Below are 27,136 nucleotides of genomic sequence, written 5' to 3' on the forward strand. Positions count from 1 at the left end.
GGAAATTGTAACAGTTGGGCTTTCTATTTAGCAAAAAACAACATTATGGGTAATAGACCAGATGTCTGGTTTAAAAATGTCAGGTTCTTCAACAGGCATAAGAGACTCTCAAAATCCAGACATCTCAGCTAACTTCAGTACTTTTGAAATTTAATAGTCAACATAGGGCATTTAGTTAGGACTGCAGGAAAGTATAAAGATGACCAAGATGGTGTGATAATTAGGTATAGTATACAAGAAGAGAGTGGTGCAGAATTCCTATATTATTAACATCAGGTAACAAACACTTTTAAGCAAAATGTAGGGCTCTCCCACGTTACCCGATTTCAATTCTCCAATGGATAAACCTTGAGAGGGGTGGTCATATTATTAATGGGGTGCCAGACAATGGTTCAGATCACATCTGTGATTATGCAGCCAAGTGTTTCAGCTTACATATGACTGGAAATTATAGTCACATTACTGTAAAGATTGTTGCTCTTTGATATACTGGTGTGAAACAAGCTGTGGATCAATCATTCCAGTACCTTTTTACACAGAGACAGAAGACTCATTCATGAGCACACGGGTGTGTCTAATAAGAAGTATGAAAATATAATATAAATACAGATGAGTGGAAGAATAAATATAATTTCAGCACGTCTTCTAAATGTATCATACCATCACATTGATAATTGTGAAAGTTAAATGAGAACTCTATGGTGGTAGGAGTGCGGGTAGGCTACTACAAACAGCATAGTGAACACATTATTGTGGCCAAGATAGACACGAAGCCCACACATACTACAATATTACAAGTTTATATGCCAACTAGCTCTGCAGATGATGAAGAAATTGATGAAATGTATGATGAGATAAAAGAAATTATTCAGGTAGTGAAGGGAGATGAAAATTTAATAGTAATGGGTGACTGGAATTCGAGAGTAGGAAAAGGGAGAGATGGAAACATAGTAGGTGAATATGGATTGGGGAGAAGAAATGAAAGAGGAAGCCATCTGGTAGAATTTTGCACAGAGCATAACTTAATCATAGCTAACACTTGGTTCAAGAATCATGAAAGAAGGTTGTATACATAGAAGAACCCTGGAGGTACTGAAAGGTATCAGATAGATTATATAATGGTAAGACAGAGATTTAGGAACCAGGTATTAAATTGTAAGACATTTCCAGGGGCAGATGTGGACTCTGAGCACAATCTATTGGTTATGAGCTGTAGATTAAAACTGAAGAAACTGCAAAAAGGTGGGAATTTAAGGAGATGGGATCTGGACAAACTGATTAAACCAGAGGTTGTACAGAGTTTCAGGGAGAGCATAAGGGAACAATTGTCACAAATATGGAGAAAGAAATACAGTAGAAGAAGAATGGGTAGCTTTGAGGGATGAAGTAGTGATGGCGGCAGAGGATCAAGTAGGTAAAAAGATGAGGGCTAGTAGAAATCCTTGGGTAACAGAACAAATATTGAATTTAATTGATGAAAGGAGAAAATATAAAAATGCAGTAAATGAAGCAGGCAAAAAGGAATACAAACGTCTCAAAAATGAGATTGACAGGAAGTGCAAAATGGCTAAGCAGGGATAGCTAGAGGACAAATGTAAGGATGTAGAGGCTTATCTCACTAGGGGTAAGACAGATACTGCCTACAGGAAAATTAAAAAGAGACCTTTGGAGAAAAGAGAACCACTTGTATGAATATCAAGAGCTCAGATGGAAACCCAGTTCTAAGCAAAGAAGGGAAAGCAGAAAGGTGGAAGGAGTATATAGAGGGTCTATACAAGTGCGATGTACTTGAGGACAATATTCTGGTAATGGAAGAGAATGTAGATGAAGACGAAATGGGAGAAGAGTTTGACAGAGCACTGAAGACCTGAGTTGAAACAAGGCCCTGGGAGTAGACAACATTCCATTTGAACTACTGACAGCCTTGGGAGAGCCAGTCCTGACAAAACTCTACCATCTGGAGAGCAAGATGTATGAGACAGGCGAAATACCCTCAGACTTCAAGAAGAATATAATTCCAATCCCAAAGAAAGCAGGTGCTGACAGATGTGAAAATTACCAAACAATCAGTTTAATAAGCCACAGCTGTAAAATACCAACGCGAATTCCTTACAGATGAATGGAAGAACTAGTAGAAGTCAACCTTGGGAAAGATCAGTTTGGATTCCGTAGAAATACTGGAACACGTGAGGCAATACTGACCCTACGACTTATCTTGGAAGAAAGATTAAGGAAAGGCAAACCTATGTTTCTAGTATTTGTAGACTTACATAAAGCTTTTGGCAATGTTGATTGGAATCTCTCTTTCAAATTCTGAAGGTGGCAGGGTAAAATACAGGGAGCGAAAGGCTATTTACAATTTGTACAGAAACCAGATGGCAGTTATAAAGAGTCGAGGGACATGAAAGGGAAGCAGCGGTTGGGAAGGGAGTGAGACAGGGTTGTAGCCTCTCCCCGATGTTATTCAATCTGTATATTGAGCAAGCAGCAAAGGAAACAAAAGAAAAATTCGGAGTAAGTATTAAAATCCATGGAGAAGAAATAAAAACTTTGAGGTTCGGCTATGACATTGTAATTCTGTCATAGACAGCAAAGGACTTGGAAGAGCAGTTGAATGGAATGGACAGTGTCTTGAAAGGAGGATATAAGACGAACATCAACAAAAGCACAACGAGGATAATGGAATGTAGTGAATTAAGTCGGGGGATGCTGAGGGAATTAGATTAGGAAATGAGACACTTAAAGTAGTAAGAGTTTTGCTGTTTGGGGAGCAAAATAACTGATGATGGTCGAAGTAGAGAGGATATAAAATGTAGACTGGCAATGGCAAGAAAAGCATTTCTGAAGAAGTGAAATTTGTTAACATCGAGTATAGATTTAAGTGTCAGGAAGCCGTTTCTGAAAGTATTTGTATGGAGTGTAGCCATGTATGGAAGTGAAACATGGACGATAAATAGTTTGGACAAGAAGAGAATAGAAGCTTTCGAAATGTGGTGCTACAGAAGAATGCTGAAGATTAGATGGGTTGATCACATAACTAATGAGGAGGTATTGAATAGAATTGGGGAGAAGAGGAGTTTGTGACACAACTTGACAAGAAGAAGGGACCGGTTGGTAGGACATGTTCTGAGGCATCAAGGGATGACAAATTTAGCATTGTAGGACATTGTGGAGGCTAAAAATCGTAGAGGGAGACCAAGAGATGAATACACTAAGCAGATTCATAAGGATGTAGGTTGCAGTAAGTACTGGGAGATGAAGAAGCTTGCACAGGATAGAGTGGCAGTCTCAAGACTGAAGACCAAACAACAGCATGGTGGTAGCTAACATATTATTGAAGAATTAGTAAAAGAAGGGAGGAAGTGGTTATGTGTGTATGGAAAAACGAGATTGACGCCCAAAGTCTTAATTCAGAAAGTCTGTGTTGAACACCTACTTTTACACTGTTCCACAGTAATGGAAATTAAAAAAAGAAGCAGGCCAGCAGTGCTGACAACGTATTTTGTACCAACAGTACATAATTTAAATTTTATCACACAGAATATTCATAAGATTCTCTAGAATTAAATAGGGAATAATTTTAGGGAGTTTGATACTGATAATCTGTTAAACAGTGCATATGGAATACTAACAATGTTGTCCATGAACAGTTACAATCACAACCTTATAAAGATTAAAAACATGGTTTGTTAATGATAAGTTTTCATATCCAACAGCATACAGTGATTTGGATGTAGAAAGTATTTATAAATGGTTTGCCTAGCCATGTAATTATTAACTTGGTTTTAAATATTAAAAGAACATAAGACACAACAGGACCATTTAGCCAGAATATTTAGGTATAATTTGCAGGTAGACGTATGGCAAGAGATTAACCAAGCAGATATGAGAGATACGAATTTTTAACTCCCTTTTTAATTACATTTGTACAGCAGTATCTATTGTGTCATCGATTAAGACAGTCACTAAAATTTAATAGAAACATTATTAAAGGCTGTATAATCGATTAAATTTAGAATCTTCTGCCAGGAAGATAGAACTCCATTTCTAAAGACTGGCTCTAATCAAAAATGAAACTCCTTTTCCTACAATACTCCAAAAATAATTGCACTGAACATAATAAGTATTGCACAAAGAACTAACTGAAACTAGTCAACTATAAGCATAGCGAAGAAACAGATAAAAGCAGTAACACAGAATAGATTTATTTCCCAGATGACAACTGTGTCAAGTTACCAAATTGGAAAGTTGGTCACTAAATGCCGTGACCTCTTTCTAACAGTGACAGGGAATGTAGATATTGGCAATACATAATCATTATTTTCGCTCTTGGACCCTATAGTCATGACCAATTTCAAACAATGGAAAGTTCAGTTTGGAATCAACAATATTATGAAAAGTATTGATGGCTACTCACCGTAAAGATAATGCATTGAGTTGCAGACAGGCACAACAAAAAGACTGCTACACGCTGAGCTTTCAGCCAAAGCCTTCGTCATAAAAAGAAAAAAAAACATACACACATTCACAGAAGCGAGCACACCTCACATACATAACGGCTCACTCGGCTGCAGCAAGTGGAGACAGCAGTCATGTATCCAAGAATGACTGGATCATATTGCCAATGTGGTTTACTGAGTCACTGGTACCTTCATGCCAAAGTGTTACGGACAGCTCCATGTAGCGGCAAGTAGCACTCTGCAATCAGAGACAGGAGTGCTTCTGCATGAAGGTTGAAGTGCATACCGGCTACTGAGAGCCTTGTAGACTTTTGAGTGGTAAAGTAGAATGTCATCAGGAGATTAATGTGAACAGGAAGAAATCTGGTTGTAATTCATTCCACAAAAATCATTGATTACAGTGGCGTACATCACAAGGATCTCCAAGAGCATTGAGATATGCCCCATTAAATTTATAACAAGGGATGCTTATTCATGCGAATAAAGCAAGCATTGCCCAGAGCACAGCAGAGTAATTCTTCTAGATTGCCACCAATACCCCCAGAAGCCACCTTTCTTCTGCTATCAAGCAGCTGCAAAGGGTATTGGTTGGAACTTCTCTTGTATTGGCAACAAAGGTTGTAGATGCCCTTTATCTACACGGGAGCAGGACACAGTATTGTCTGTGGCATGTTATGTTTCAGTGGCTGGCAGCCTGCAGTTCACAGCCAGTCCCTCGAAACTTACCTTGTGCATCCTGCAAAGCTATCATTATTTTGGTCTGATACATAAGACTAAACTACCAGAGGTATCATATGTTTTTATACAAAAATATACATTTTAAAACAACCAGTCAGAACTGGAGCCAGTAGATCCAATGCAGTCAGTGTGCTTCACTGTTAACAATGACAACACATTTATATTTTTGGTCGCAGACTAATGTGGGACCATCCACAGCGACATGATTTCAAAAGCAAACTTGGGTATTACATTTTTTAATGTTTGTCATGCAGCACAAGAGATTTATTACAAAGAAATGCATAGAAGTGTTTCTTCTTCAGGTTGCAGTGCCTTTTTCACCAACTGCACTGCACTGTAGTTAGTCAACACTTTTGTGGATGCACTTACAGAGGAGATGATGAGTCACAGAAAGGCACAACAAAAAGATTGTCAGAATGTTAGCTTTCGGCCGTCAAGACCTTTGTCAAAAAAAAAAAAGTGTGCAGACGCATGCAACTGCAACTCACACAGACACATGACCACAGTCTCTGGCACCTGGAGCCCGACTGCGAGCAGCAGCACATTATGGGAGAGGCAACCGTTGGTGGTGAGGGGGAGGAGGCTGGGGCAGAGAAAGGGATGGATAGCAAGTTAGGGATGGGGAACGGTAAAGTGGGGGGCAGGGAGAGACTGGGTACATTGGTGAGGTGCCGCAATGGGGACTGTGAAGGGGCTAGATGGGAAAGGACAATGACTAACAAAAGGTGAGGCAAGGAGGGGTATGGAATCATATGATATATTGTAGGGAAAGGTCTCACCTGCACAAGTTAGAAAAGCTCGTGTTGGTGGGAAGGATCCAGATGGTGCAGGCTGTGAAGCAGTCATTGAAAAAGAAGGATGTCGTGTTGGTGGCATGCTCAGCAATAGGGTGGTCCAGTTGTTTCTTGGCAAGAGTTTGTCGGTGGCCATTCATGATGAGACAGCTTGTTTGTCATGTGCACTTAGAATTTAGCACATTGGTTGCAGCTTAGCTTGTAAATCGCTTGACTGGTTTCACAGGTAACCCTGCCTTTGATGTGATAGGTGACATTTGTGACTGGATGAGAGTAGGTGGTGGTGGTGGTGGTGGTGGTGGTGGTGGTGGTGGTGGTGGTGGTGGGAGGATGTATGGAACAGGTCTTGTATCTATGTCTATTACAGGGATATGAGGCAAGGGGTTGGGAGCAGCGGTTTTGTAGGGATGGATGAGGATATTGTGTGGGTTCGGTGGGTGGCGGAATACCACTGTGAGAGGGGTGGGAATGATAGTGAGTAGGAAATTTCTCATTTCAGGGCACAACAAGAGGTAATTGAAACCCTGGCAGAGAATGTAGTTCAGTTGCTCCAGTCCTGGGTGGAACTGAGTCTCTCTTGAAATATACAGAGGGCCTCTCTGAGGCCTTTACTGACTGTAATTAACCTCCCAACCTTGTACAAAAACAGATCTCCCATGCCTTTTCTTTCCAGTCACCCAACACCTCCCAAAGTCCCACCATACGACCACAGAGGAGCATGCCTCTCGTGACTCTGTACCACCCAGAACTGGAGCAACTGAATTGCATTCTCCGACAGGGTTTCGACTAACTCTTGTCGTGCCCTGAAATGAGAAACCCTTTCCACCCCTCCCACAGTGGTATTCTGCCGCCCACAGAACCTGCACAATATCCTCATCCATCCCTGCACAACCCCTGCTCCCAACCCCTTGCCTCATGGCTCAAATTCCTGTAATAGACCTAGATGCAAGACATGTCCCATACATCGTCCCATCACCTGCTCCAGTCTGATCACAAACATCTTGTGCCTATCAAAGGCAGGGCTACCTGTGAAATAAATCACGTGATCTACAAGCTAAGCTACAACCACTGTGCTGCATTCTATGTGGTCATGACAACAACAAGCTATCTGTCAGCATGAATGGCCACAGACAAATTTGGGCCAAGAAACAACTGGACTACCCTGTTGCTGAGTCTCTCTTGAAATATACAGAGGGCCTCTCTGAGGCCTTTACTGATTGTAATTACCCTCCCAACCTTGTACAAAAACAGATCTCCGTGGCTGATCATGCCGCCCAACACATCATCCTCCATTTCAATAACTGCTTCACAGCCTGCGTCATCTGGATCCTTCCCATCAACACCAGCTTTTCTGAATTGCACAGGTGGGAACTCTCCCTGCAATACATCCTACGTTCCCACAACCCTCCTGACCTCAACCTTTGTTAGTCATTATCCTTACACATCTAGCCCCTTCCCTGTTCCCATTGTGGCACTTTACAGCCCTCTATTCCACCAATGCACCCAGTCCTTTACTTCTCTTCTTTTCCGCTACCCCGCCCTCTGTCTAACCTCCCAACTGCACTTAGCTGCCCCTACTGTCCACCTTGCCCTGCATGCTCCCTGAGCACTTTACCATCTACCACCCCTCCCTCTTTCCGCCCCAGCCTCCTATTCCATACCACAACCGGTTGCCTCTCTTATAATGCACTGCTGCTACAATTTCTGTGTGATAGCCCTTCCTGAGTAGTCACTGCCCCCCCCCCCCCCCCCCTCCCCCTGCCCAAATCAGTCTTTGACCAGTTTGATGCAGCCCACCATGAATTCTGTGCCAACCTCTTAATTTCAGAGTAGCACTTGCAACCTACATCCTCAGTTATGTGCTGGATGTATTCCGATCTCTGGCTTCCTCCACACTTTTTACATTCTACAGCTCCCTCTAGTAAGATGGAAGTTATTCCCTGATGTCTTAACAGATTTACTATCATCCTATCCCTTCTACTTTTCAGTCTTTTCCATGTACTCCTTTCCAGTTCTCTGCAGAACCCCCTCATTTGTTACCTTATCAGCTCACCTAATTTTTAACATTCATCTGCAGCGCCACGTCTCAAATGCTACAATTCTTTTCTGTTTCAGTTTTCTCACAGTCCATGTTTCACCACCATACAGTGCTGTGCTCCAAATGTATATTCTCAGAAATTTTTTCTCAAGTGAAGGCCTATGTTTGATATTAGTAGACTTGTCATATTCAGGAATCCTCTTTTTGCCAGTGCTAGTCTGCTTCTGCTATCACTGGTTATTTTGCTGCCTAGGTAGCAGAATTCTTTAAGTTCACCTACTTTGTGACCATCAATCCAGATGATAATTTTCTTGATGTTCTCATTTCTGCTGCTTCTCGTTACTTTCATCTTTCTTTGATTTATTCTCAATTCATATTTTGTACTTATCATTCGATTCAGCATAATATCTTACCTCGGTGGAAGCCACCATGATGTTTGCATCAATTTCACAATTTATCTTTTTAAACTGTGACTTGACAATATAATTGATCTCTATTCTTTTTTTGAAAATGAGTACAGAAGCCTGTGTTTCTGTGTAAAGGATTGAAAAGAAAGTATTTTTCCATATTTTAATGCAAAAGTGAAAGAATTTATATTTTAAAGGAAATTTATCAAAACAAATATGAACCATTGTGTTACACTACATTTTGCAGTTATTGATGCAAACGTGTAATTGAGTCACTATAAAACTTGTACAATTGATGGAAGAAAAACTTCAAAAGTGATTTTCATAGCTTTCTTTTGAATTCAGCTTTACACCATTAAAAGAGTTCTATGGAGATGGAAGCAAAAGATAACTGGATGCTACAGTTCTAGTTTGTAAGGTGGAAGCAGTGACTTACAAGAAAGTTCTCTCAATTTTTGTAGAGTCACCAGAAATATACAGATGTGGCTTTATACGATAGAAGACTGCATGATGCACTGTTAATGATCAGTTATGGTTGATTTCTTTGAATTGATCAGTGTAATCTTTCCAGCTGTCGACAATTAAGTTAGAATTCAATATAGTAGAAGAATTATTCTCAGACCTCTGTGCAGTCTCGACATAAAACAGCAGCACTTTCCTTGCACCGGTCCTTACTTTTTTCCTTTTACAGTGCTACCTTGTTGTAGGTGCACAATTTTTTTCGTCTGTAATAAGCAGTTTCTATTTTTCACAGATAGAATTTAAATCCAGCATCAACTTGTGTGGAAAAGAGCTGTTATTTTACAGCCTAATCTAAATGGTGTAAAAATTTTATGTAGTTGATGTTTATTTCGTGGTAGATTTTGCAGCTGCTAATTTACCAGTGTTGCTCAACATCTTTCATTATTTCATCAACTTGGTTGAAATTATTGACCTGCATCTTTGACATAAAAACTTTCTGTCAAGAAAATTTTTGTTGGCTTTATGTCTCATGCATTGGTACCACATGATGTACAAAACTATCAGAAATCTTTTTGGTAATGTGAACCTCACTCATCCCTATGTTATAAGCAAATTCCAAAATGTATTTGCTTTTTTCATATTTTCACTCAGATTTAAGACACATTATCTTTTCTTGGGTACAAAGCCCAGGAGGTGACTGATAGAAAATTTTTTCCAGAATTATTCAGTTGTGAAGCCATCAGCTGCGAAATAAGAATAAATATGATTTCCAGGCTTTTATGTTGGTTTTTTTATTTAATTTGCATTGATATTGATGTGTAAATTCTCTCTTCTGCATAGCATGGTTGCTGACAGTCATCATAATCTGAGAGCAATGGTGAGTCGCATGCTGACAGGCTGTAGGTGTGGCCAGCATCAGCCAATGCTGGAAGACTTTGACAAGACGCAGTGTGAAGACTGGGATGTGGCTTGAAGGAAGGGAAAAATGTGATCTGTAGAAAAAGAATAGGTGCCCACAATGGCAGCACAAATAGCAGTGACTCTCGTGTCTCTAGCAGCAGAGATGTTGCCACATGGTTCCATGGTGGCTGCAGGTGATGTGGCTGACAAGAAATGCAGTATGCATATGTTGTGGTCGAGTTGTTTATCTTTCATCTCCTGCGGTGGTATTGCCAGCAGCCTGAAAGCAGTGGATCCCAGGAGACACAATATGCCTTCCCCATTAAAAAGAGGCAGCTCAAAGGCAGAGCAGCTGCTGCTGGGATGAAGCTAGTCTGGGACAATTGACCCAGCAGTGGCCTTGACAGGCATTGGTGGCCCATGACAGGGCAACACTTGATCAGTGACAGTAGTCTGAGATGCGACAATGCTGACAGGCCAGCAAGGCATCCGATGTGGCATTGGTGCTGCTGACAGGAAAAGGCTGCCATGCCAGGGACCTGAGAATGTTTATCATGAAGGAAGGCAAGCCAGCTGCCGGAAGGCACTGACACTTGATGAGACCAGGTGCTGCCCAGGTTTGCGTTGAAATTTCCATAAGCACCCCACCACGTGCCGGAGGAGGAGGAGGAGGAGGAGGAGGAGGAGGAGGAGAGGTAATGAGATGGTTGTCTCAACCAAGGGAAATATGGCAGGAGGCAGCAATGTAGGAGCAGAAGAATGAAATGATGCAGAAAACACAATGGTGGCATCGACATATCTAGTGACAGTGGGGAGTATGGCAGCAAGGGGATAGGGGAGGGGGATGCGCCATTTGCTTTGGGGTCAGTGTAGAAGGAAGCATCTCCACAGGCACCCTATTCAACACCACTGTAGCAACAAGGGTGGCTGCAAAGGAGCCTGTGGTGACAAGGCTAGCTGCAGCAGGGTGCAAAGTGGCAGCGGTGGCCAGAGATGCATTTGAAACCAATGTTGTTAGAAGCAGCAGACGACAGAGCAACTCTGCAGGTGTCTGATCAAACACCAGTGCAGTGACAAGGGTGGCTGCAAAGGAGCTGGTGGTGGCAAGGAACCCAGCAGCGGGATGCCAATTAATGTGCCCAAGGTAGCTAGAATAAATAAACCTTATATATGCTTAAAACTGAATTCAAAAAAAGTCATTTGGACGTGAATCTGCACTGATGTAGCACTGGAAACTTCTTAAAAGGGCGATGTCAGTGCATCCCTATCAGTGAGGAGCAGTAGAGCTCGACAATAGTCCAGGAGACACTTTCTGCTGAGGTTAAAGCTCGTAAACAGTTGGAGGTAACGTGGTTGCCATAGAGAGATGGGCTCCATCACACAGACCACATGTGTGTTATCCAGGAGTGATGGCAAGTTGTGCACTGATGGGCCATGGGTGCAGCTATTGTCAGCACCAGTGTGGAGAATTCGCACAAGGTGCAGGTTGTACCGGCACATGTGTAATATGCAGATTGGTCCTTTCCTTTCATGTGTAACAGTATATTTTGCTTCCAAGAAAATTGTTATTTTTGTTAAGACTGCATTGTATTTTGAACCCCCTTTTGTAAGTAATCTAGACATAAAGTGAATTAGTGTAGTATGAACTCCAGTAGTCTTGTTTACACTGCTGCAGAGCAACAGAGTAAAGGAGGAGGAAAGTAACTTCCGCATGATGTTTTTTTGCCAAGTAATATAACTTGATGCTACTCGGAACATACATAGAAAGAACTGCTACAGTATAATGCAGAGAGTAACTGAAAGAAATATGCAATGAAATATACAGAAATGACACTTTTATTCAAAGACAATAATTACTCTGAAGTTCCCATGATTAATGATGGACTACTGGAAAATATGAACAGTGGGAGATGGTGCTTAATAGGGTTGTGTTTGATCTCATGGGCGACAGTGCTAGATGGACCATCACATGGTGACAGGTCGGAACACACAATGCACCCAGGAAATTGTCGAACATGATCGCTTTGGTGGTCCAGATGTTTTGGTGTGAGGAGGCATAATGTTGCTTGGGGTTAAAGACTTACTAATCTTGGAACACAGTACCCTCGCCAGCCAACATTTTTGTGACCCTGTACTCCTTCCCCATGCGTGTCTTTTCATGAGTACATTCATCCCTGGCTTTATCTTAATGGCATTGAACTGCACAGAGCACAGGTGGTGGAGCTCTTGGAATGAGAGAATATTATGTGAATGGACTGGCCTACCTATTCCCTCAACTTAAATCCCATGAAGCACATGTGGGGTGCATTGAGTGACATATTCCAGTAGTTGTCAACTGCTCTGGTAGAAAAAAACCCCAAGAACTCTTTACCAACCTTGTTATTGGTATGGGAGTACACTTCAGAACATGTATTGCCATCTGTGGTGATCACACACCATATTATGAACCATGTTTTGCCTTTTGTGTATATGGGGCCACCATCATGAACTGCGGTGACTGCAGTGTAATTATTGCCTTTGAATAAAATGGTAATCTCTGTTCATATCGTTGCATATTTCTTTCAGTTATCTTCTGCGTTACACTATAGCAGTTCTTTGTATGTATCACCCTTAAAGTTACTTTCAACTGTGTGTTTTTCTGAATGCTCTTCTAACTGTTGAGAGATAAAGAAAACACTGTCATATTGAAATACTTTTTTTTCATGGTAAAGTGCTTCTTAATTAATTGATTATCTGAAAATCCAATAATCTCACAGTTGAGCAATGTTATGTGTCAGTAAAAGGAAGGTGGGAAGAATAGGGTTTAACGTCTTGTCAGTGACAAGATGATCAGAGATGGAATAAAAGCTCAAATTGGGCAAGGATGAGAAGGAACTAAACTGTGCACTTCCAAAAGCACCATCCTGGAATATGCCTTAAGCAGTTTTGGGAAATCAGAGTACATGTAAATCTCCATTGCTGGATGGTCATTTGATCCACCATTCTCTCAAATATGAGTCCTGTGTCTTACCACTGTGGTATCTCACTAGCTTGTGTGTCAGTAAAGGCGGTCTACCTTCATTACAATCTCAAGTTAGTTAACTAGAAAGAATAGGCAAAAGAAATATGTAGGTAGTAATTTTTATTGTAGCAGCAAAACTTTTTCAACTGTCTATTTTCTCATAGTGATAGCTCTTGACAAGATGTTACAGAAGTTTGGAAAAGAGGATATAGTAAGAGAGAAAGATAACAAGTGAAATTAGAAAAGAAAAAGTTATGTAAAAGACCTCTTGTGCTATGTAGACAATTCGTTTTCTCTGCCATTTTTTCCCTCTCTTTCCTTTTCATCTTATTACACAAACCCGATTCATCTCGCCATGTGTCTAACACTCCAACAAAGTGAGTTGATTATGATACTGGACTCGTATTCTTGTGGTCTGGGATTCATTTCCTGGTCTGGCAATACAGGTTTAAGTTTTCTGTGGTTTCTGTGAACCACATGAAGCATATGCTAGGGTGGTTCCCGTGAAAATAACGCACTGTTTTTTTCCCAACCTTCTCCACACTGAGTTTGCGCTCAGTCTCTAATGATCACCTCATCAACATGACATTAAACATAAAGCAGCCTTTTTTAATCCTCCTTTTTCCACACTCTGTGTATCAACTAATCTTTTGCTTGCTTTATACACTAGATTTCTACTATAGTCCCTCAATTGTTACTCCACTACCCTTTTTGAAACGGAATGTATTTTCCAATACGTATAATTGGAAATGGCTTCTGAACTGGCACATTTTTTTTCTCATTAAGTTAAGATTGAAATAATGTTCTGTTTTTCTTAAAGTGGCTTTGTGTGTCATTATACAACCATCTGACGTAATGGAAGCATTTCCCTATTTTGCAGTCATTCTTTCATTTTGATGTTTATCTATACAGTTACCATATTTACTCGAATCTAAGCCGCACCTGAAAAATGAGACTCGAAACCAAGGAAAAAAAATTTTCCCGAGTCTAAGCCGCACCTGAAATTTGAGACTCGAAATTCATGGGGAGGGAAAAGTTTTAGGCCGCACTTCCAAATCGAAACAAAGTTGGTTCATTGTAATATGAGACACAATTTAGGTCGAATGAATGACGATACAGCTACAGTACTTTGGTTTGAGTCGTAAGCTTAGCAGTTAAGCTTTACCAGGTAGCCATTGCTATGCGTCAGGCGCTCTGTCCGTATTTATACAGCTACCCTTCCTTTCTCACGTGCTTCGTCTGGTTTGAATTGATTGCTTATTTTTCTTTGATCTCATAAGTGCCGTTCTCTTTGTTATAGGTGTTTATGTCACTCTAAGCTGAAAATGCATTACTGTACTGTGTCATGCATTGTTTGCCGCATTCTGATAATGAGTGTTTACGGCCTGTCGCCGCTCGCGGCATGGCTTGCTTTTGTGCACGCTACCGCCGCTTACAATGAAAAAAAAAAAAAGGGAGGAATTGTCTCATTAGCGAAACAATGGCAAGAGACTGCTATTTGTTGTTACTTACACTGCTGCTTTCTTTGATAATGATCAACAAGAACCAAATAGTAGACTGCGTATGATAGAAGATGTTCTGAACGAGAGTTTAGCGAAAATTTTTCTCCGTTTCAAAATCTTTGAGATAGCAGCAAACACGAAAGAATACATGGCAAAATGTTTCTATTCGTATTTTTCTTGTGGTGAAGAGAATACTGCATGTGATTCACAATTCATAAAAGTTCCTATTAGCAACCATCTCTTCTCACAGGTAGGAAAAAATTCAGAATGTAGAGTTGGCCATATTGACAAAAATCCCAAACAGTCTTGCCAGTCGGATTTTCGTAGTACATTGAAATGCTGCTACATTCGAAGATGAACAATAGGGAATTTGTATTTACTTCGTTGGATAATGTATGAAAATGCAGTGGTCGAAACTCAGGGTGGAGCAAAAAGCTCGTCTTCCATCTCTTTTTAAATTTATTTACTGACACAGAGGTTTTGGCACCAGTATTTATCTTTGTGTCTGCAAAGCAAGCCTGTGTGGCGCTACATATATTCGATGGCAGAAGTTAGTTGTGGCGGCACCTACCAACATTTTTGAGAACTTCCGCTTACTTTGCACTCTATTCTAAGCCGCAGGCGGATTTTTGGATTACAAAAACCGGAAAAAAGTGCGGCTTAGAATCGAGTAAATACGGTATACGTATTTACTGAACCTGCCCAAGAACTACCCACTATCTTGTAACTACAATACATTGAGGTGACAAAAGTTGTGGGATATCTCATAATAGCCGGCCGGAGTGGCCGAGCGGTTCTAAGCGCTTCAGGCCGGAACCGCGCTGCTGCTACGGTCGCAGCTTCGAATCCTGCCTCGGGCATGGATGTGTGTGATGTCCTTGGGTTAGTTAGGTTTAAGTAGTTCTACGTTCTAGGGGACTGATGACCTCAGAGCCATTTGAACCATTTTTATCTTGTAATATCTTGTCTGACCTCCTTTTGCCCAGCGTAGTGCAGCAATATGATTTGGCATGGACTCAACAAGTAGTTGGAAGTCCCTTGCAGAAATTTTGACCCCCACTGCCTCTATAGCTGCCCATACTTGTAAAAGTGTTGCCAGTGGAGGATTTTGTGCACAAACTGACCTTCGATTGTCTCTCATAAATGTTAGATGAGATTCGTGGTGGGCAATCAGGGGCCAAATCATTCACACAAATTGTCCAGGGTATTCTTCAAACCAGTAGTGAACAATTTTTGCCCAATGACAAGGCTCATTGTCATCCATAAAAATTCCATATTTGTTTGGGAACATGACATCCATGAATGGCTGCAAATGGTCCCCAAGTAGCTGAATATAACCATTTTTAGTCAATGATTGGTCAGTTGGACCAGAGGACCCAGTCCATTCCATATAAACGCAGCCCACACCATTATGGGGCCACCACAAGCTTGCACAGTGCATTGTTGACAACCTGGGTCCATGATGTTATAGGGTCTGCACAACACTCGAACCTTACCATCAGCTCTCACCAACTGAGATCATGAATATCTGACCAGGCCGCAGTTTTCCAGTTGTCTAGTTTCCAACTGATATGGTGTTGAGCCCAGGAGAGGCACTGCTGGTGTTGTCGTACTGTTAGTAAAGGCACTCGCCTCAGTCGTCTGCTGCCATAGCCCATTAATGCTAAATTTTGCTGCTCTGTCCTAATGGATATGTTTGTCATTCATCCCACATTGATTTCTGCAGTTATTTCACACAGTTTTGCTTGTCTGTTAGCACTGACAACCCTATGCAAACACCGCTACTCTGGGTTGTTAAATGAAGGCCATTGGCCACTGCATTGTCTGTGGTGAGAAGTAGTGCCTGGAATTTGGTATTTTCGGAACACTCTTGACCCTGTGGATCTCGAAATATTGAATTCCCTAATGATTTCTGAAGTGGAATGTCCTAAGCATCTAGCTCCAACTACCATTCTACATTCAAAATCTGTTAATTCCCATTGTGTAGCCATAATCACGTAAAAAATCTTTTCACATTAATCACCTGAGTGCAAATGACAGCTTTGTCAATACACTGCCCTTTTATACCTAGTGTATGCAATACTGCTGCCACTTATATGTGTGCATATCTCAGTGTAACTTTATACTTCATTTTGATATTACCACTAATATCAGTTTTGGTTATCATCATCATAGTTTCCATTGCTTTCTTTTCAGGAAACTGTCTGAATCTGGGTTCAGATGTGCGGCAGTATGACAGGGTTTACTGTGGAGCAGGATGTCCAGAAAACCATGAGAATTACATGAAAAACCTCATTAAGGTAATTTGTCTTTCATAGTTTCAGAAGTTAAAGTTTACAGCAACTTCAGAAACTTATGGTACTAATGATGTAACACACTAAAATAATTAAGAAGAGACTCACCCTTGATACATGACTGCTAAGGAAGACTATAGCTGTTTTGGATAACGAAAGTGATTATACACTATTAGGTTTATATTACCTCGTGCAGCTCTCTGTACATGGGTAAGAGCAACAAGATAAGATGTAAAGCATATTATGGAGGTCAGATGGAGCAGTACTGCAATCCATAGTGGCACTGTGCAAGAACACTTCTACTGAACTACATCAACCTACCTGAGCTGATTGAGGAGATTCGCTTGCAGGCTCTCTCCTATGACTCATTCAGAGATGTAAAGGTATTCACAATATTGCTAGTGTATTTTTATCTGACCAGGTAAGCTTTCATTAAGTTTAAAATTGTGAGGCACAGAATGCTCAAAATGGAAAATCATTGTAATAGTATAAGTGAAAACTCATCTAACTTTTGAGTAGTTTGTTGAAAGCAGATGGATGTTACTATAAAACAGAGAAATCCACCTCAAAGAAAAATAGCATTGAATTAGGAGAAAGACCACATAAACTCACTTTCAAATCATGTCACCTTACCATGTACCTTATACTCATGTAAGTGGCCCTTTCATCAAAAGTTACCTACGTAGGTGCTACGTACTCCAACTTCATTGCCGGCAAAACATAAATTACCAAGGGATTATGGCTCACTATGAGGTACATGATTGTCTGATCTGAGAGGGAAACATTCCACATGGAAAAAATATATCTAAAAACAAAGAAGATGTGACTTACCAAACGAAAGTGCTGGCAGGTTGATATACACACAAAATTCAAGCTTTCGCAACCAACGGTTGCTTCATCAGGAAAGAGGGAAGGAGAGGGAAAGACGAAAGGATGTGGGTTTTAAGGGAGAGGGTAAGGAGTCATTCCAATCCCGGGAGCGGAAAGACTTACCCTAGGGGGAAAAAAGGACGAGTATACACTCGCGCGCACACACACCCGTATCCAACCGCACATACACAGACACAAGCAGACATTTGTAAAGGCAAAGAGTTTCGGCAGAGATGTCAGTCGAGGCGGAAGTACAGAGGCAAAGATGTTGTTGAAAGACAGGTGAGGTATGAGCGGCGGCAACTTGAAATTAGCGGAGGTTGAGGCCTGGCGGATAACGAGAAGAGAGGATATACTGAAGGGCAAGTTCCCATCTGCGGAGTTCTGACAAGTTGGTGTTTGTGGGAAGTATCCAGATAACCCAGACGGTGTAACACTGTGCGAAGATGTGCTGGCCGTGCACCAAGGCATGTTTAGCCACAGGGTGATCCTCATTACCAACAAACACTGTCTGCCTGTGTCCATTCATGCGAATGGACAGTTCGTTGCTGGTCATTCCCACATAGAAAGCTTCACAGTGTAGGCAGTTGGTAAATCATGTGGGTGCTTTCACACGTTGCTCTGCCTTTGATCGTGTAAAGTCCTCAATCTTTCCTCTCCCACATCCACACCGGCTGTTCAGAGCATCATCCTACAGGCCAACCGCAAATTAGAACAGCATGCCATCCTCCACCTCAAAAACTATCCAATCTCCTAGTTTCCCACCTCCAGAAAGGCAACTCACTCACCCTTCACAACCTTTCCAGCAAACCTCAACCTCCTCTCATTGCACACAAACCCAGTCTCTCCCATCTACTCAATCTCACACTTCCAGCTCCACTCCCTCCAAAACCTCAAAATTCCAATCAACACAATCTGGAACCACAACACCCTAATTCAGTAGTTAACCTTTCCTCCAAACCTCTCTCCCAATCCGAAACCTCTGTCCTATCCAAAGGCCTCACCTTCAGCCCCAGTCCCAGATTCAACCAAACAGCCCTTGTCAAAGATTTACTGTCCTACACCCGTACTCTCTGCTGGAAATATCACTTTGCCATGAAGAGAAATTATCCTAATCCTACTCCTAATGATCCAAATCCCCAAGACACTATCCAAATTGAACCCTGCCTGGAACAGTTCCGTTCTCCATCACAGCGGGACCCACCTCCTCTTCCTCAAAATCATCCTCTCCAAACCTTCCAGGAATTTCTGACTTCCAGCCTTGCCTCTCAATACTTCTTAAAAAACCTTAATCCTACTCCCAACATCACCACTGCTGAAGCCCAGGCTATCCGTTATCTGAAGGCTGACCGATCCATCGTCATTCTTCCGGCGGACAAGGGTTCCACGACCGTGGTACTTGATCGTCGGGAGTATGTGGCTGAGGGACTGCATCAGCTTTCAGACAACACCACATACAAAGTTTGCCAAGGTAATCCCGTTCCTGATGTCCAGGCGGAGCTTCAAGGAATCCTCAGAACCTTAGGCCCCCTGCAAAACCTTTCACCAGATTCCATCAACCTCCTGACCCCACCGACACCCCACACCCTTACCTTCTTCCTAAAATTCACAAACCCAATCATCCCGGCCGCCCCATTGTAGCTGGTTACCAAGCCCCCACAGTACGCATCTCTGCCTACGTAGATCAACACCTTCAACCCATTACATGCAGTCTCCCATCCTTCATCAAAGACAACCACTTTCTCGAACGCCTGGAATCCTTACCCAATCTGTTATCCCTGGAAACCATCCTTGTAACCATTGATGCCACTTCCTTATACACAAATATTCCGCACGTCCAGGGCCTCGCTGTGATGGAGCACTTCCCTTCATGCCGATCACCTGCCACCCTACCTAAAACCTCTTTCCTCCTTACCTTAGCCAGCTTCATCCTGACCCACAATTTCTTCACTTTTGAAGGCCAGACATACCAACAATTAAAGGGAACAGCCATGGGTACCAGGATGGCCCCCTCGTACGCCAACCTATTCATGGGTCGCTTAGAGGAAGCCTTCTTGGTTACCCAGGCCTGCCAACCCAAAGTTTGGTACAGATTTATTAATGACATCTTCATGATCTGGACTCACAGTGAAGAAGAACTCCAGAATTTCCTCAACTCCTTTGGTTCCATCAGATTCACCTGGTCCTACTCCAAATCCCATGCCACTTTCCTTGACGTTGACCTCCATCTGTCCAATGGCCAGCTTCACACGTCCGTCCACATCAAACCCACCAACAAGCAACAGTACCTCCATTATGACAGCTGCCACCCATTCCACATCAAATGGTCCCTTCCCTACAGCCTAGGTCTTCGTGGCAAACGAATCTGTTCCAGTCCGGAATCCCTGAACCATTACACCAACAACCTGAAAACAGCTTTCGCATCCCGCAACTACCCTCCCGACCTGGTACAGAAGCAAATAACCAGAGCCACTTCCTCATCCCCTCAAACCCAGAACCTCCCACAGAAGAACAACAAAAGTGCCCCACTTGTGACAGGATACTTTCCGGGACTTGATCAGACTCTGAATGTGGCTCTCCAGCAGGGATATGACTTCCTCAAATCCTGCCCTGAAATGAGATCCATCCTTCATGAAATCCTCCCTACTCCACCAAGAGTGTCTTTCCGCCATCCACCTAACCTTCGTAACCTCTTAGTTCATCCCTATGAAATCCCCAAACCACCTTCCCTACCCTCTGGCTCCTACCCTATAACTGCCCCCGGTGTAAAACCTGTCCCATGCACCCTCCCACCACCACCTACTCCAGTCCTGTAACCCGGAAGGCGTACACGATCAAAGGCAGAGCAACGTGTGAAAGCACCCACGCGATTTACCAACTGACCTGCCTACACTGTGAAGCTTTCTATGTGGGAATGACCAGCAACAAACTGTCCATTCGCATGAATGGACACAGGCTGACAGTGTTTGTTGGTAATGAGGATCACCCTGTGGCTAAACATGCCTTGGTGCACGGCCAGCACATCTTCGCACAGTGTTACACCATCCGGGTTATCTGGATACTGCCTACTAACACCAACTTGTCAGAACTCTGCAGATGGGAACTTGCCCTTCAGTATATCCTCTCTTCTCGTTATCCGCCAGGCCTCAACCTCCGCTAATTTCAAGTTGCCGCCGCTCATACCTCACCTGTCTTTCAACAACATCTTTGCCTCTGTACTTCCGCCTCGACTGACATCTCTGCCGAAACTCTTTGCCTTTACAAATGTCTGCTTGTATCTGTGTATGTGCGGTTGGATATGGGTGTGTGTGCGCGAGTGTATACCTGTCCTTTTTTTCCCCGTAAGGTAAGTCTTTCCGCTCCCGGGATTGGAATGACTCCTTACCCTCTCCCTTAAAACCCACATCCTTTCGTCTTTCCCTCTCCTTCCCTCTTTCCTGATGAAGCAACCGTTGGTTGTGAAAGCTTGAATTTTGTGTGTATGTTTGTGTTTGTTTGTGTGTCTATCGACCTGCTACCGCTTTCGTTTGGTAATTCACATCATCTTTGTTTTTAGATATATTTTTCCCATGTGGAATGTTTCCCATATATATATATATATATCAAGATGAACAGATCAAACAATATATATTTATTGTCTTAAGCATTGCTAAGTTGTCAGTCAGATTGAATGACAACGCTCTCTTTTGCTGTTTGGTTCTCATAGATCGTCCCTCACTGCACTAGCACTTCCGAACATCAGAAATGGGTGTCCCAAGCACATGCTTGACTCTCACCATCTGTGTAGCATTAATTTATGGGAGTCCTTTAACTTTTGTTTGTGTTCCTTTCTTTAGACTTCCCTCCTTCCTCACCTTTTCTGTTTCCATTCTCAATTATCATTTACTTGTGTTCCTCTGCAAAGTTAAACTCCTTTCCTTTTATAATTTTAGTTATCTTTCTCATGTTTGCCACTTCTTCTTTTTCTGAATTTAATTTCCATTTCTGCTTTATAGTTCCTTTAGGCTTAATGCTCGTCTTTGACTTTCTGGCTATCAGTCTATTACTTGTTCTGGAATATGAATGTTACCCATTAAAGTCTGAATCTTTTCTATATACTCTGTCTCACCTGGTTCATAGTTTGAGCTACAACACCTATATGCTTATCTTTTCCATTTGGCACTTAGCATATTTCTTATAAGGATGGGATTCTAAAAATTCTGAAGTTAGGTATCACTCACGTTTCAAATGCGTACATGTCAGCTTCAATCCAATTGCTCCTCTAAAGACAGCTGGGGAGTAGACACTCCTCTTCTGTCACAAATATGAGTTTGTTTGTTTATTTATATATCATAGCCAACCTTATTGAATCTTATAAGTGCTGCACTACTGTCATGTACATCATCAAATCTGTTATGTTTGGAATATTTGGAATAAATATTGTGTATGTGATACAGATTGACAGACATTCTGGATGAAATGTATGTGAATTTAAACTAATATAAATGTGTGTAAACAGTTACATTACACATGCATACTTCATAAACAGAAAGTAATATAGAATGTATTTTTATGGATTTTGTATGCTTTTCAGTTATTTTCAGTCGTAGAAATATTTATTTAAAAAAATGTTCTATGTCTATGGTAGAATGTGAAAATAAAGCTTTAGTGTTTGGTGCTAAGTGATAAATATCGGCATTTATTGTAATGAGTAGTTTTGTAATGAGTAGTTTTGTAATGAGTAGTTTTGTAATGAGTAGTTTTGTAATGAGTAGTTTTGTAATGAGTAGTTTTCAATGACTTACATAGAATTCTGCTTGAGACTAAGACATTTGGTAAGATACCTTGCTACCTAAATATTCTTGCTCTCTCCTTTAATACTGTCATTCATAATTAATTTACTGTGTCAGACCTGGAACGTCTGTTTCCCATACTTTTATTTGAAGAATGAGAACCTAACCAGATGAATTGATAAATAATGGTGGTTTAAATAATTCTTTCAAGTAATCTGTATTATTTGAATCTCTACATCCATAATTTGTAAAGTTTACTGACTGTGGACAAATTTTATACAAATGTGTCAGGCATAAGAGAGAGAATGTATGGATGATACATTATGTCGTGAGTTTTTTGTTTAGAAATAACATTTGAATGTTGTTTCTTTGTGAGAATGTCATGTTATGCTTCGTGTAAGGAGGAGAAAAGCCTACCAACATGTGTTCTGATTCAACAGCAGGGAGATCATTGCCTATTGGGTTTGCATTGTTTCACAGTATTGCTACCCACAATGTTTGGGATCCACTAAATTTCATGCAGATATGGAATGGATGGGTTCATTAGGACCATACTCAGCACTATGCAAAAGCTTGATGATCCTGCAAGACCAATGCCCAAGAGAACAGAATTATTGTTTGCTCAGCCATTCAATGTTGCACATCAAGCACCTTCAGTAAGGAAGTGGGCTTGGTTGCAGCAAGAAAAGTATCCAAATGGACAGTGTAACAACACCTGGAGTACCACAGGCAAATGTAGTTTGGATTTTCCTTGTTATGGCAGCAGAGAGAGGCCCATGGACACTGATGTGCCCATCAACAGCAGTGGGTAGAGAAGTGGCTCTGTCTCATATCCTCAGGCAAATCTCAGTTTTGTTTACGGACATATCTTTGTGTGGCAGCTTTAAGGATAATGAACATTGCCATATCACATTTTTATTTATCATATGGCCATGATGATACGGGATGATCACCTCTGGTAATTTTTGATAGCAGCCTTTATGTGTGGTGGCAGTGTCCTACCTTTGAGGCCTCTGTGACATTATCTTTTAGCAAGATAGTGCCATGGTCAGCACATTGTCCAGATGTCTGATCTGTTGAAAACATCTGGTCACTTCCAAACAGTGTGGGATAATGTACCTGTACATACCAGGCAAACTCAATTCACCTCTCTGCCTACCTGGATTAGAGCTGTTTCACCGGGGGTGGCAACTGTGTACTAAATTTTGCCCCCTGAATGCTGCAGATCATCTACAAATTTGTTTATTCTTCATACTATACTGATATGCAAAATATGTAAAATTTCATTACTTGCTATCCATTCTGGTGTTGATATTTTGATGTGCAACAATGGAGAAGAGCAACAATTTGAGGAATGAAAAGAGGCTGAAACAAGAACCATACATTGTTGTATGTTGGGACAAAGATCCACACAAATGTTATCTTAGTTTGTGCAGACCATTGAATCAAGGTATAAAATCTGTACAAAAACTGTGATCTTCAGATGGACAACTCTAATTTATTGCAAATCATATCCAAAAGGGGGTGAAAGGTTGAATAAGGAGAACTGCTGTACATAGCGTAAGTGATTTCACTTCTCTTCCCTCACAATGGAAGAAGCGAAGAGAAATATTGGCTGGTTTTTTTCTTATTTATTTATTTTTATGAGAGATGATGGAAAGGACTCTTTAAAAATGCTGTGATAGTTATATTGAACAACACAGATCTGGCAGACACTGGCTACATAACACACTGTCAGAGAGTTAAAATGATCGTACAAGGCTGCAAATGAATCATTTCTTTGTTGAATCACACTGCTGTTAGACAGGAGTCATCTGAAAGGTATCGTGATTCAAGCTTGCGCATATCAGTAATGTATGACAACTATGTAGTAAAATCATAAGAGGTAGATTGCAAGGCAGCTTTGCTTCCAAATTACAGGCAAATATTCTAAGAGTACAGTACAGTGTGTATCAAAAAAGTGTCATCTGACTTGACACTTCTGTATTTCTGAAACTAATGAACATATACAATGAATTTTGTTTTTTGATGGATGTGAAACTCCAAAAGTTTTTCATAGGTGTTCAGTATGCCCCCCTTGAGATGCACAGCACAGTTCAATGTGGTATTCAGATTGTTCCCACTCTGCAGCAAGCATGTCTTGAGTTACAGCTTCCACAGCTGTGTTATGTGATGTCTCAGTTCATTCAATATTGTTGGTAATGGAGGCACATAAACAGAGCCTTTTATAAACCCCCACAAGAAATAATTACATATAGTCAGGTCCAGTGACCTCGGAGGCCAGTAATGTACGGCTGAATCATTTGGTCCAGTGCGACCGATCCATCTCTCAGTAATTCTTTGATTTAAAAATTCCCGCACTTTCAGATGCCAGTGTGGCGGTGCAACCATCCTGTCAGTAAATGAAGCTCCAACTTCGGGGTAAGAAAGTTCTTAAGCATATCGAGATATGTGCTTCCTGTAACAATGTTCTTGGAAAAGAAAAATGGGCCATACACATTTTCCTGTGAAACTGCACAAAACAGATTAAATTTTGGAGAGTCTCTCCAATATTTAACAGTTTCACGTGGTTGTCCTGTACCCCTTTTCTCGCACTGACATTTCAGCTTTCTATTTAAATGGAATGTTGTTTCTATTTAAATGGAATGTTGCCTAATCACTTAAACACAAAGCGTGGAAGAAAACTGTCATCCCCCATCTTGCCAAGAACAAAATTACGTAACACCAAATGATGTTGTTTTCGTGAATAGCTTGCAGTAAAGCTGAATTTTGTATGTAAACATCAACACAACACGTACCAGGTGGATATCAGGGACATGTTGAGCTACACGGTGAATGGATTTCTGCTGTCTCCATGTGAAACTATAGCAGATGCGTTCAGCATCTGTGTCAATCTGGATGGCCCAGCAATTTGCTTTGACACAAACAACATGTTTCTTGAAATTGTTCATGCCATCGTCTAATGCTGTGTGCTGTAGGAGGAGCCACACCATACCTAGTATGAAAGCCATGCTGAACAGTTTACTGATCCACACTGTGCAAAACGTAGAACACAAAACGCTTCCTGTTGTCCCGACACCATTTTTTAGTAGAACTGAAGTGGCCGCACACTGCTGCTACTTAGCGGGAACCATGTAAAACTCGAGCGTTTGCTCTTTCCAACAGTGTGGTGTTCATGCACATATCTCAAATAACGTAATAGTTATGATTTTTTTTTTTAAATCGGTGATTCTTTTTGATACATCCTTTATATAGGAATTTTTAGGTTGAAAAAATATGTCATAAATGTTTTGCATTCAATTTTATAAGAGGAGAAGGAGAAGCTGTTGAAATAATATGAAGTGATAGGCATTTACAAAGAAGAGACCTGGCTTCAAAGAAGCACAGTGAAGGAAAAATGCAAGCAAATCACAATTTAAGCGTTTTGCCAGTAAATTCCAATCTATTAGCTGTGTTGAACACTCCAAAGGACCTGTTGATCCACCTGAGCAAATGACAGTGTATAATTTGACCACATCTAAATCAAGACAGCAGTTACAGCATTTGTTACAAGTGGGACGACTTACAGACAGTAAAACATGGCCAGTGGCAATTGATGAAATGTGTGGATCAGTAAAAGATCTCTAACTTTGTTTCTATGTGTATTCTGCTGTGCAAAAACCATCCAAACTTGTAGTCTACTTATCATACATTATTTGAAGTAGCACAGAAATGGAATAAAACTTCATCCATTGCAGGAGAAAGGGGAAAAGTATGTGCTAGAATACCACCCTGAAATATGAACACAAATCGTCTGAGGTTTCATGAAGAATATTCATCCTTTCATTATCACCATTGTTGTGTGTGGCGGTTTTCACAACTTTAAATGTGACAAGAAAGATGTCCACAAAATTCAGTGCACTGTGTTTGTTCAATCCACTGTAGTCTCGACCTTTGGTACATGTTTGCTCCCACCTTCATATTACAACTCCAAAATTTAAAGGTTTTTTGAGAGTTGTGAGAAACAGATGCTTCCGAGGGAATTCCATGAACGTTATGCAATTCGTTGAGTGATGAAACTGTGAGTAATTCATTGCCTAAATGAAACTGTAAATAGTACTCTTATGCAAATCAAAGGGTTGCGCAAATTTTTTGGTGAGAGTTTGATTATTGACTAAATCATTTGTTTGTTGTATCCCTTAATTTTTCACACTGTAAAAGTTATTTTTGAAGCAATAAAATTGAAATTAGCAGCTAGTATGTGTTGTTAATTTTTAGTGCCTATGTGAAAATCCAGTAACTCTTCTTCATGCAATAATAAAGAATCTTCGAAACCCCACAAAGTGAGCAAATAGCTTTATGAATCTCATAACTTAGTATTTGTAGTTTCCTAACAATAAGTCAGCTGTAAAACAATTCCTTGAACTCCCATTGTTGATATCTATTGTGCTGTGAACAATTACCATATGTGTTTCAAAACTAGTGAAATGCACATCCATTTTTTGACATAAATAGGATGATATGATACTGTTGTGTGCACCAAAATTAATACTAAATCTTGTTACATTTTGCCATTAGCAATGATTGGGTTTTTATTTCCCATTGTTATCACAGTGAATAGATGATGAGGGGATAGGATGCACCTACCAAATGCACAAAATAACTTGGCACCTTTTGGGGATGCTGGAAATGTAAGCCTCCCAATCACCTCTTAGTACATTTGATACTATGGAAGGGGAGAGGTGTGGGAGAAACAAGTCTTTACCCTCTCCTCAGAGGGCATGCAGCACACAACAATTATATTCCGTATTTACTCGAATCTAAGCCGCACTTTTTTCCGGTTTTTGTAATCCAAAAAACCGCCTGCGGCTTAGATTCGAGTGCAAAGCAAGTGGAAGTTCTGAAAAATGTTGGTAGGT

General features: G+C 41.0%; 1 protein-coding gene across 3 annotated transcripts in view; it reads left to right on the top strand.

Annotated features, from left to right (window-relative positions):
• Positions 1 to 27,136, top strand: part of LOC126181994 (protein-L-isoaspartate O-methyltransferase domain-containing protein 1-like) — a 68,295-nt gene that overhangs the window by 24,045 nt on the left and 17,114 nt on the right. For all 3 annotated transcript variants that reach the window (XM_049924815.1, XM_049924816.1, XM_049924817.1), the window contains one exon: positions 16,499 to 16,602. In XM_049924815.1, coding sequence (XP_049780772.1) covers positions 16,499 to 16,602 — 104 coding nt within the window. The remainder of the gene's footprint in view (positions 1 to 16,498; positions 16,603 to 27,136) is intronic.

This window comes from Schistocerca cancellata, chromosome 1 (assembly GCF_023864275.1).
Source record: "Schistocerca cancellata isolate TAMUIC-IGC-003103 chromosome 1, iqSchCanc2.1, whole genome shotgun sequence".
Taxonomy (NCBI): Eukaryota; Metazoa; Arthropoda; class Insecta; order Orthoptera; family Acrididae; genus Schistocerca; species Schistocerca cancellata.